The 10,711-nt window shown below is 38.8% G+C and overlaps 1 protein-coding gene and 1 long non-coding RNA gene across 2 annotated transcripts in view; one reads left to right on the forward strand and one right to left on the reverse strand.

The window, feature by feature from the left end:
- Window positions 1-10,711, reverse strand: part of LOC114486699 (uncharacterized) — a 140,079-nt gene that overhangs the window by 16,352 nt on the left and 113,016 nt on the right. The gene's annotated exons all lie outside the window — the stretch shown is intronic.
- The window catches only part of CDH6 (cadherin 6), a 57,320-nt gene continuing 56,551 nt past the window's right edge, over window positions 9,943-10,711 (forward strand). The window contains exon 1 of the mRNA XM_024124757.2: window positions 9,943-10,293. Coding sequence (XP_023980525.1) covers window positions 10,066-10,293 — 228 coding nt within the window. The 5' untranslated portion in view covers window positions 9,943-10,065. The remainder of the gene's footprint in view (window positions 10,294-10,711) is intronic.

The raw sequence follows: 10,711 nt of genomic DNA on the forward strand, positions 1-10,711 counted from the left end.
TTAACAACTTGGTGTAAAAGGTTACACCTCTGTAAATAGTGTTGTCCTTCTGGGTGAGAACAGCCACTGTAGCTTTTCGATGTTAACAGGTAAATGTCCAAAGCACATCCTCCCTTTTTTGCCATATTTCTCTGTGTGTGTTGGTGGAGTGGGGTTGGTGAGGAAGGTGAAGAGAGATGGAAAAGAATTCATTTTGCCTGTAATTCAGTAATTGACCTGAAGTGAGAGATATTTTAAGGGAAGCTTTAAACTCCCAGTCTTTAAATTATTCATACTTTTTTTTCCTTTTAGTGATGCTGTAAACAACTCCAGAAAGCAAAGCTTTAAGTGCAAGAATTGTTGGTAATTAATAAGTGATTTACTGGCTCTCAGGATCACTGATGTCTCTAATGATCTGTTTTTAATTCATGGGGGTTAAAACAGATTCTGCCCGATCACTTCCTTCAGACCTCTGGGTACTGTACCTGAGCCAGCTAGGGGTGAGAGCAGAAAGTTATTCCCTCTGGCTCTGAACTGTAGAATTGGAGTCTGCTCTCCAGAGGTAACAACCACTTCTGCTTTTGTAAAAGAAAAGCAAAATAGAATGTAACCCTGACTCCAGCGGGGAGTCTGCCCAATGCTGGGTTTACTTAGCAAGCCCACTAAGCTCTCAAACTAAGCTACCTTTTCAGCCTGGCTTTTTTTTTTTTTTTTTTTTTTGGTGATAAAAGTGAGATTTTGGTGTCTAACTCTCCTTCGTTATTGTTTTCTTAATTTCTTTGAAGTTTGAAAGAGAAAGAGAAATGCTATTTATCAGGTGCTGCCACTTGAGACCCTAAAACTGTACTATTCCCAATTTGAAGATGAAGAAATTGAAGCACAGAATATCAAGCCACCTGCCCACTTCTCAAGACTAATAAGTATTGATGCTGGGATACGTGTGGGTGAACTGGCTCAGAGTGTGCTTCTAACCACAGTGCTGTTCTATCCGGGGGTATCAGCACGCCAGCCCCAATGTCACACGTGAGAAACAAAAGCTCAGAGAGGTGGAAGAGCTTGCCTGAGATAAATAACACAGGGAGTAAGAGAGAGAAGGACAGTGAGGCCTAACACCCAGAAGCGCTTCTAAATACCACTGTTGTGGGAATTCCCTGGCGGTCCAGTGGTTAGAACTCTGCATTCTCACCGCCAAGGGCCCGGGTTCAATCCCTGGTCGGGGAACTAAGATGCTGCATGCTGCACAGCACAGCCAAACAAATATCACTGTGGTAACTTTTGACAGTCGTATTGCTTGTGTTTATCCTACATATCCATGCCTTCTCAAACCAAACATTCAAGATAACTTGGAACTCTTCTTAATGATTCAGAATCATTATCATGGCTATTCATGTGCTGGATTTCCTCAAGTGCTGTGAGGTTTTTGTATGGCCATTCTTACAGTTATCAGTCCTATCATCAATTCAGGCGTTCAGTCATTCTTACATTCAGTCTCTCATGCATTCGTCCATGCATCCACTTATTTTACAAATGTTTATCTGGTGTCACTATGTGCAGACTGTTCTCAGCATAGGAGCACAGAGTGTCGCCTGTTCACCAGGGCCAGCTCCTTACCTGTCCACTCTGCCTTTAGTTTTCTGCCTGTCTTTTGAAGCCTTTCTCTGGGCCTTTCAGCCACCCTCTCCTACTGATGGGACTCCAGCCTCCAGCACTCCTTACACTGTCTCTTTAATTTGCTGGGGATTTAGAAACCTGATGATAAATTTGTTCAAATTTTGTCTGAAATGAGAGTAAATAAAACCTAGATGCTGTTTCCATGAGCAAAATACAAATGAGATCGTGAATGTTATGGTTAAGAAGGAGCCTCTAGATTAGCTGGGTTTGGTCCAAGTTCTGCCAACCACTAGCTGTGCACCCTTGCGCAAAGCATCCCGTCCCTCCAAGCCTGTGTTTCCTGTGTCTGGAGCAAAGGATAAGAGTGGTGGTCTCCAGTTCAAAGAATTGTTGTTTAAGACTACATGTTTACAGAGCATTTATCCCATTGCACGGCACAAAGCAAACTTTGTTTGCTGTTCTTATTTAGCTTTTACATTTTGTGACAACTATTTTTACCTCTCAGAGACCTGTATTGTTGTTATATTTTTAGGGGAGTTGTGAAGGTTCAATTGTAAGGTCACAGCTATAATGAGCACTTACCATGGACAGCAGCCTGGCCTGTGATCCCAGAGTGAGTTCAGAGCAAGGACTCCAGAGTCTGATGACAGGGCTAGAGTCTGGCTTCATCATGTACCCATTACCTGACCATAGACAAGTTACTCGGTCTCTGTAAGTTTCAGTGTCTCATCTGCAGAAATTATAAGAATATTATCCACCACACAGATTGTCATCAGACTTAAATGAAGATGTGTTTGTGATGTGCTCAGCACAGTGCCTAGCACATAGTAAGTGCAGGAATAGAGCACAGAAAATTTAACTATTATTATGAGCTAGACTTCATGTAATTGACAAAGGCTTAGACATTATATCAGCAAGAGTAAATACAACATCTCCACTCCTCATAGCACTTTCATGAGTATGAGCCTTTAAAAAGCATCTGTGACGTGCCAGTCATTTCACAATGACTTAATGGTAAACCCAACCATGTGACTCCTTTTGCAGTTTAATACAGTTAAATCTGTTTCGAACTCCTCACGCCCGCTAAGATACCCTTGTAGCTCCCAGCCAATACACTCGGGCTACCCTTTCATTGAGCTATTGGAAGAAGACCAAACTCACTGAAATTATTCGCACTAACGCGCAAGTGGGTTTTGACATCTTGCAGTCTTGTTCAAGCGTCATTGTCTTAAATGGCTATGCATCCGAAAAAAGTAAAGCTGCCAGAGAGCCAAATGTACAAGCAGGGAGTAATGTGAAACCAAGTCTTTCATAGATTTTTGCAACCTAAACATATAGTTTGCTACAGAAATGTTTAAAATTCATGCCATGAATAGCTAGTTAAAGGCATAAAATGCTTTCTCTTCTCCTTTGTTCACACAAGTAAAAGAGAGCATCCACAAGCCCAAAGGCCCTGAGGAAGCAGGTAGTAAGGGATTGAAGCAAGCAGGTTTAAGAAAACTGCAGCGAATGTGAGATGGCAAAAGACAATTGAATGGGGCTTCCCTGGTGGCGCAGTGGTTGAGAGTCCGCCTGCCGATGCAGGGGACGCGGGTTCGCGCCCCGGTCTCCGGGAGGATCCCACGTGCAGCGGAGCGGCTGGGCCCGTGAGCCGTGGCCGCTGGGCCTGCGCGTCCGGGGCCGGCCCGTGAGCCATGGCCACTGAGCCTGTGAGTCCGGAGCCTGCGCTCCGCAACGGGAGAGGCCACAAAAGTGAGAGGCCCGCATACCAAAAAAAAAAAAAAAAAAAAAGACAATTCAATGGCAATTGAACACACAGTGGGCAGGCGTCAATAAGGATCATGGGGAAGCACCAGCACTGATTCAGGAGGCAGCTCCCTCCATTCCAGAAATGAAGATGTCACCAGAGCTTCTGTGGTTTCAAGTTAATCCAGAAATAGGCATGTACTGATCTTTAAAGAGGAGTGACTGACTGCAGTTTCTCAATTGTGAAAGGCAAAATAAGAAATGTGCAGGAGGCAAAGTGTATCCTCTGCTAAGATATTCTTTGACAATTTAGGTAGTTGTGACCGTCTTACTAGCTAAGACCTCACATAGATTCATTCATTTTATCCTCATAGCCATCCTACAAGGTAGGCACTATTAATATCATTCCACTTTATAGGTAAAAAAGTTGAGACACACATTGGTCCCCTATTTGCCCAGCCAGTGTTGGGTGGGGCTGAGCTTCTAACCAAGACATGTGACGTGCCAGAGCCTGTTCTTAACCATATTCTGATACTTCCTCTCACAATAAAATAGTTTGGACTCCCCCCTCAAAAAAAATGTGGAAAAAGAACTGTGTCTTTTTGATTCAAGTTTTGGGGTTTTTTGTTCCCAAGTGAGTATTTCAAGCCAACAAATATTCCTTGAGCCTCAACTACGTATAAAACACCATTTTATGTGCTGTAACACATTTGATTTTATCTTCATTAATACAATGTCTGGAATATGATTTTAGAACAAGGGTAATACTGTTGAAATAGGTTCATCTGGAAGCACATCAGTTTGCAAACAGATTGGCATATTATCCACAAATATAAACATTTACAAAAAATTCGGGCATCATTCGATGACTGCTGCCATAATGATTCATTGGCACAAGAGGAATGCTATGTGATGAAAGATGCCAAGGCTGTTTGACACGTTTCAGTGGAGTTCATTACACACACGAAACGGAACCAATTTTACTCAACAGTGACTTTGACATTTACAGAAAAATGAAATGGAGGCTTCGAAATGAAGATTTCATGTGAAATCTCTACCAAAAATTTTAAATTGGTTCTATCTTTATGTCACCACTTCTAGAAGATCAGCCATGTACTATAGACTTCTTTTTATTCACAGCAGGTGGCAACCTATTCAAAACAAAGTTCCTTGGGTGATCAGAAAATCAATCGTGAACAAACTTAATTGGCTGTAAAACTCTTCTCTTAGAATAAAGAACGTATACATATTTTTAAAGATTTACTTGTAGGAAGACATGTGTCTGTTTGGCTTCACTCTGTTTAATTCATCCTGATATCACAGTCCTGTTTCTTTTATTTGCCGGTTTTAGTGGAGTAAATACCATCCTTGTCCCCACTGCACCCAAAGATAGTGTGAGAATGGAGAGATTTCAGGCTCTCAAGAGTTGGAATACAATAGGGTCAGGAGAAATGTTAAATAGTTGTAAATAACCAGCTGTCTTCTACTTCATTGACCATAGAATATGAGAAGATGTACCAAAAATTTGGAAGGGATTTATGGTACATAGGCTAAAAGCATTACTAATGGGTTATGCCAATGGGTTAGGATGACTTATGGGTAGATAATATTCTGTGAGCGACGTCATGCAAAGTGCCGTGCTACAGTATTTCTGTGCAACACCATTTATTTGAAGAAATAATTTCATAAAAGATTTTAAAACATTCTCTTACTAGGGTAAATGGTTCAAGTATATTAATAGTGTTGCTTTATTGAATGCTTACTTGCTTTCAATGCCAAAGTTAAGGCTCTGCATGCCAAAGAATGAATGTACTTGTTTTAATTTGTAAGCCTAGATGGCATTATAGTAATATTGCACTGATTAGAATTAATCAAGAACACCAGAACAAATGTATGCTAAGTCTGAATTCTAAAACTTTAAAGTAATTATATTGCTTTTAAATCTGTCTAATAGTTACTTGTTTGTCTGTAAATAATATAATAAAATCAGTATCTCAAAACCAGATAATATAGTTGAGTCATTCAGACTGTTATCAAACATAAGTCACTGAAGAAGCAATTCAATCAATAGAGAAGTTTTCTAATTAGCATATTAATTATTTGCAAATAAAAGGTGATTCCAAAGTACTCCAAGGAACTTGAAGACATTGTAGTTTGTCTTCTCATTCTATATCTCCTATGAAATATTTTTACATTATTAATTTCCAATGATCTAGTGGAAAAGATTTTGCTAATCAAAGGAAAACTTCAGCCCAGCTTCTGCCATTAATTATCACATATTCTAAATTGGTATACCCTGAATTAATGAGGCCCAGGCTTCTTCTAACTGGCATGCATTAAAATAAAAGCTGGACTTGATTATGTACTCTTGTGAAGATTGAAGTATATATGCATATTGGCTGCCAGACAAATGAAATTTCAAAGTATGTAATTATCAATGTTATGTGGGCTTTACCCCACTATCCGTAAACATCTTAATTACCTTCTACACATGACTAAGAAAAGGCTTCTGCAAAGATTCAAACTATTGCCTATAAGAAATAGAAATCCACCCCCCCCCAAAAAAAAAACAGATTCTAGCAAAAAGAAAATAAAAAGTAGAGACTTGGTCTATTAAGTAATCTTTTAACTACATTGCTAAACTGTCATTGGGCTGTAGTTAGGCAGGTCAAGTTTTATTTTTATAGATTTTTTGATATCTCGAACTCATTTGCTGTTAATGCCATGAGGGGATGGGGGCAAAAAGATACAATATCCACATTGTTTTGTATTCTTTCCATTCCCACTGTCTAACCTTCTGGTTCTTTCCTTCTTGAATAACCATACCTGCTATTTTAAAATTCATTGTCTATGTAGGCCATTACTTTCTTGTCATTTTAGTTTACTTTCTGAGACCTACAGAATGAGCCAGCACATCTGATTTCTACTTGCCATGTAGTTTTCCTGTATTTTGACTGCTCAGAAGTCAGCGGCTTTCCCATATTTCTCAAAGTTGTGCTATACCAGGCCCTTTCCTTGAACTTATGGCCATTTATCACCTTAAGAATCCTGTTTTTTGCATCTAAGGTCATGTTTGGAATACGGGGTTTTTTTTTTTTCATTTCATATTTTTAGATTAAAATCTAAAATCTGTGTATCATTAATTTCAACTATATCAAATTCTTATCCGATATAATATCAGCATGTTAAATTACAAGAAGACATGTTTGTCCAGTCCCATTTTTGCAAGGGCAAAATTGCTGCATTGAAGCTAGGTCTGATTTTCTTTTCACCTGAATAAAGTAAAGATGATTTTCAAAACTTTAACAAAATGGAAAGGGGGAAAAAGACACATAGATTGTATCAATGAGTCTGTCCTCCAGTGAACATTCCTTTTTGCCCATATTCTTCTTGAGGCAGGCAGTGGGCATAAAGCTTCTGCCTTCTCTGTTTCTGCACTGTTACTGTGAAATACTGAATCGAAGTCTACACAAAGTCAAACAATTAGCAAACGGACTAATTCTGATTTTTAAAGTGCTTCTATTCTTTAATTTTAAGAGAATTTGATTTGCTTGGAAATGCCTCTTGAAACATAAAAAAGTATTTAAAGCCTAAGAGGTAACCAAGGATCTTTTGCAGACTTTTGCAAGCTGCTGTAGAGGGATTCTACACTTGCAATGCAAATAATAGTAACAATAGTAGTAATAATAATAATAACAGCTAATACTTATTAATACCTTACTGAGTTCTAGGCACTGTTTTAAATGCATGCAATGACTCATTTAATCCATATATAACACCCTATGAGGTAGTTACTGTAATTACCTCCATTTACAGAAGAAGAAACTAAGGTGCAGTGAAATCAAGCATTGTCCCCAATTCACAGCAATTTAAACCCAGGCAATCTGTCTCCAACACTGATAATCTTAACCACTATGCAATCCTGACTATTAAGAAGTATTATATGAGAATTGCTAAATTATATATTCAACAGTGCAGAGTTTGTTGGAGTTTTTTTTAACTATAGAATTTCACAGAGAAATCTATCCCTTTAAACACCAAATATGAGTGGATCATGGTCATTTTAGTAATTTTGCATATTGAGTTTTAACAAGGACACACCCTACCAAGTTGATACAAAAAGAGCTGGATTATAGCAAAACTAGATGTTCTACCATACTTGGAAACTCTGCTTAAATTTGTACCACTTTAAAAGCTTATTACCAGGGCTTCCCTGGTGGCGCAGTGGTTGCGCGTCCGCCTGCCGATGCAGGGGAACCGGGTTCGCGCCCCGGACTGGGAGGATCCCACATGCCGCGGAGCGGCTGGGCCCGTGTGCCATGGCCGCTGAGCCTGCGCGTCCGGAGCCTGTGCTCCGCAACGGGAGAGGCCACAGCAGACGGAGGCCCGCATACCACAAAAAAAAAAAAAAAAAAAAAGCTTATTACCAGCCAAGCAGAAAAAAAATATGAAATACTTGACAGTTTGGTATCTGCGGTATTAAAAAGAACTAATATTTAATAGTCAAGTGGCAACAGCTTGTAGAGTTTGCATACAACATCCACAGGGATCGATTTTTCTTTAAAATGGCCTTTAGGAGTCTGCCTTTTAAACAGCTGACACCCCCATTCTCTGCATACCTCTTTCCTGCCAGCACTGTGGGCCACACACTGAGTGCAGCAGCAGATGTGTAATTCTTCACTGCAGGATTTGTCTATGCAAATAATGGAGAGTGTGGGAAATTAAGAAAAATGTAATTTCCACTGAATCAACTTCAGTGTAATCTCTACTACTAGAAATGAATAGATGTCTTTAGAGGGCTTTTCTCCATATGGTCTATCAGTCCCCTTTATATACCATCCACGAGAAGAGAGAAGAACTGTCATTACCTAATTGATCATCAGTCATTCCACACCTGTACCAAGGCCACATAATGACAAATATAGTTACCTGGCATTTTTCCAGCATGACTAATTGTCACAGTACTAATTCACTCACCTGTAGAAGTTTCAATTTCCCCAGCCTGCTGTCAAGAAGATGCATAATAATGGAATAAAGGTTTAAAAATGCTGAACACTGTGAAATATTTCACTTATATTCCAACAGAACACTTCCACTTAAACATGTGTTGGGTGGCTATAATTATTCATTGCTGAGGTTAAAAAAAAAAAAAAAAACTGGTCATATATACATTTACCTGGTAGAAAAATAAGAGAAAAGGGAACAAATCTTTTCTGACATAGAGGGAAAAAAAATACTGATCAGATTACCTACAACCTGTTTCTTTATCTGCACTTATTTATTAACTGTACCAGCTTAATTACTACTATGTTCTACATTACAAAGCCCTTCATTTTTTTATTAGTATTATTTAAGAAAATATGTTTTCTATATCAAATAGTAAGATGAAGGAGTAATTTATTGGATTTTCTTTTCAAGAAATGTGGGAAAGTTTAGGAAGGAGATATAGGCATGTATTACTTAATTTACATAAGATATTAAACCAAATTGTGACATCTTTGCCAAGCACTCTGGCCCGAGGATTTGTTTCAAATGCTAGGTTGTGTTTTTGAAAATTAGTATTTGTCATGGAAAATTATTACCGCGATTATAATAGCTGACTTTTCTGAAGAGCTTGCCGTCCATTGCCCTCACTGTGGTATTGAGGTATATCTGATGTACCTGTGAAAATTACACAGAAACTGTTGGACCAATTTTAATATATATACTTGGTTGCCTATGATACAAGTAAAATTTAGAGAGAAAAGCCCACCAGGATTTCCTAAAGAAATTTGAATAGAATTGTTCATTTTATTCTTTACTCTATTAAATACAAATTCCATAGGTTGTTCATTAACCCATCCTGTAGTGTTAATTGGGTTGTATGAGGAATAAAGTTTCCTGGTCAGTTTGGGAAATACTGGATTAAATGTAGGCTTATCACCATTGCTACAAAATTTCACTTCAGAAACATCAATATGTATAAAAAAAATTTTTTTAAGACAAAAAACTTCAAAAAAACAACAAAAAAAGAAACCTCAATATGCAAATGAGCATCCTGAAGAGAAGGCATTAGGTCTTTTCCAAGCTTATTTGACCCAGGCTGTTCCATCACAACACATCTCCGAAGCCAAGAGTCTGCAGAACAGGCTTTTGCCTCCACATCACAGGTGCTCGATACACTGTAGCAAAATTTCAACGTTATCCACTTTCAATTGAATCAAAACTGTCTGTGATATTCTTTCATGAGGATAAATATGCAAATATAATCAGAAACACAGACTCATTTCTTCTAACCAGATCTCAACCCACATACTCAGAGGTAAAAGAGTAGTGAAATAATCTACACTGGCATGTTGACCTACAGCAATGCTATTACTTAAAATAGGATTTTTAAGTGATAGAAAAGGAGAGAGGAAAACAGCAGCTTCCTACTCGGAACACACCTTCCATTTAGCATATCTGAAAGACTGTTTTCCTCATTTCAAAATTGATAGACAATTTATTTTTTGTTGTTTTGCTATTCAAATTTATGTTCTCTTTTTTTCCCAGAGCTTATTTGCTCTAACGCTGAATTTTAAGCATCTCTAAAAATGCTTAATATGTTATTATTCTTTCCAGATATCCTCTGAGAGCCAAGCCAAGAACATTAAGGAAGAGAGGAGGAATGAGGCTGGATACAGTGCAGTGAAAAAAGACACTTCAGGGAGAAGGGTACCCACTACTCAGAGACTGGACTGTGTCATCAAAATGAGAACTTGCAGATACTTCTTGCTTCTCTTTTGGGTTGGCCAGCCCTACCCAACTTTCTCAACTCCATTATCTAAGAGGACTAGTGGTTTCCCGGCAAAGAAAAGGACCCTGGAGCTCTCTGGAAACAGCAAAAATGAGCTGAACCGTTCGAAAAGGAGCTGGATGTGGAATCAGTTCTTTCTGCTGGAGGAATACACAGGATCCGATTATCAGTATGTGGGCAAGGTAGGATTCCACTGGGCTCTTTGACATTCTGGTTTTAAAAGCCTGAAGAAGTTACTTCTCATAAATAGATGGGGAAGATGTGAAATATTCCCCCAGTACAGTAAGAATTGTTGCTTATCTGGTAAGACTTTTTTTTTTTTCACCTGAGTGGTTTCAGGAAGAAGACTGTAGTGAGAAGCTGAGAAATGTTAGCACTGCAACAAAGAAAGAAATGCTTCCGTTGAAAACAAAACACCTACAACCAGACGCATAGGATTATCATAAATCCTTGAATTTTTACTTTAGCTTGAAAAATGTGGTCCAGCTATTCTATAAAGTAGTATGTATTAAAAATAGGAATAGAGGGCTTCCCTGGTGGCGCAGTGGTTGAGAGTCCGCCTGCCGATGCAGGGGACACGGGTTCGTGCCCCGGTCCGGG

This window comes from Physeter macrocephalus, chromosome 8 (genome assembly GCF_002837175.3).
Source record: "Physeter macrocephalus isolate SW-GA chromosome 8, ASM283717v5, whole genome shotgun sequence".
Lineage (NCBI taxonomy): Eukaryota > Metazoa > Chordata > Mammalia > Artiodactyla > Physeteridae > Physeter > Physeter macrocephalus.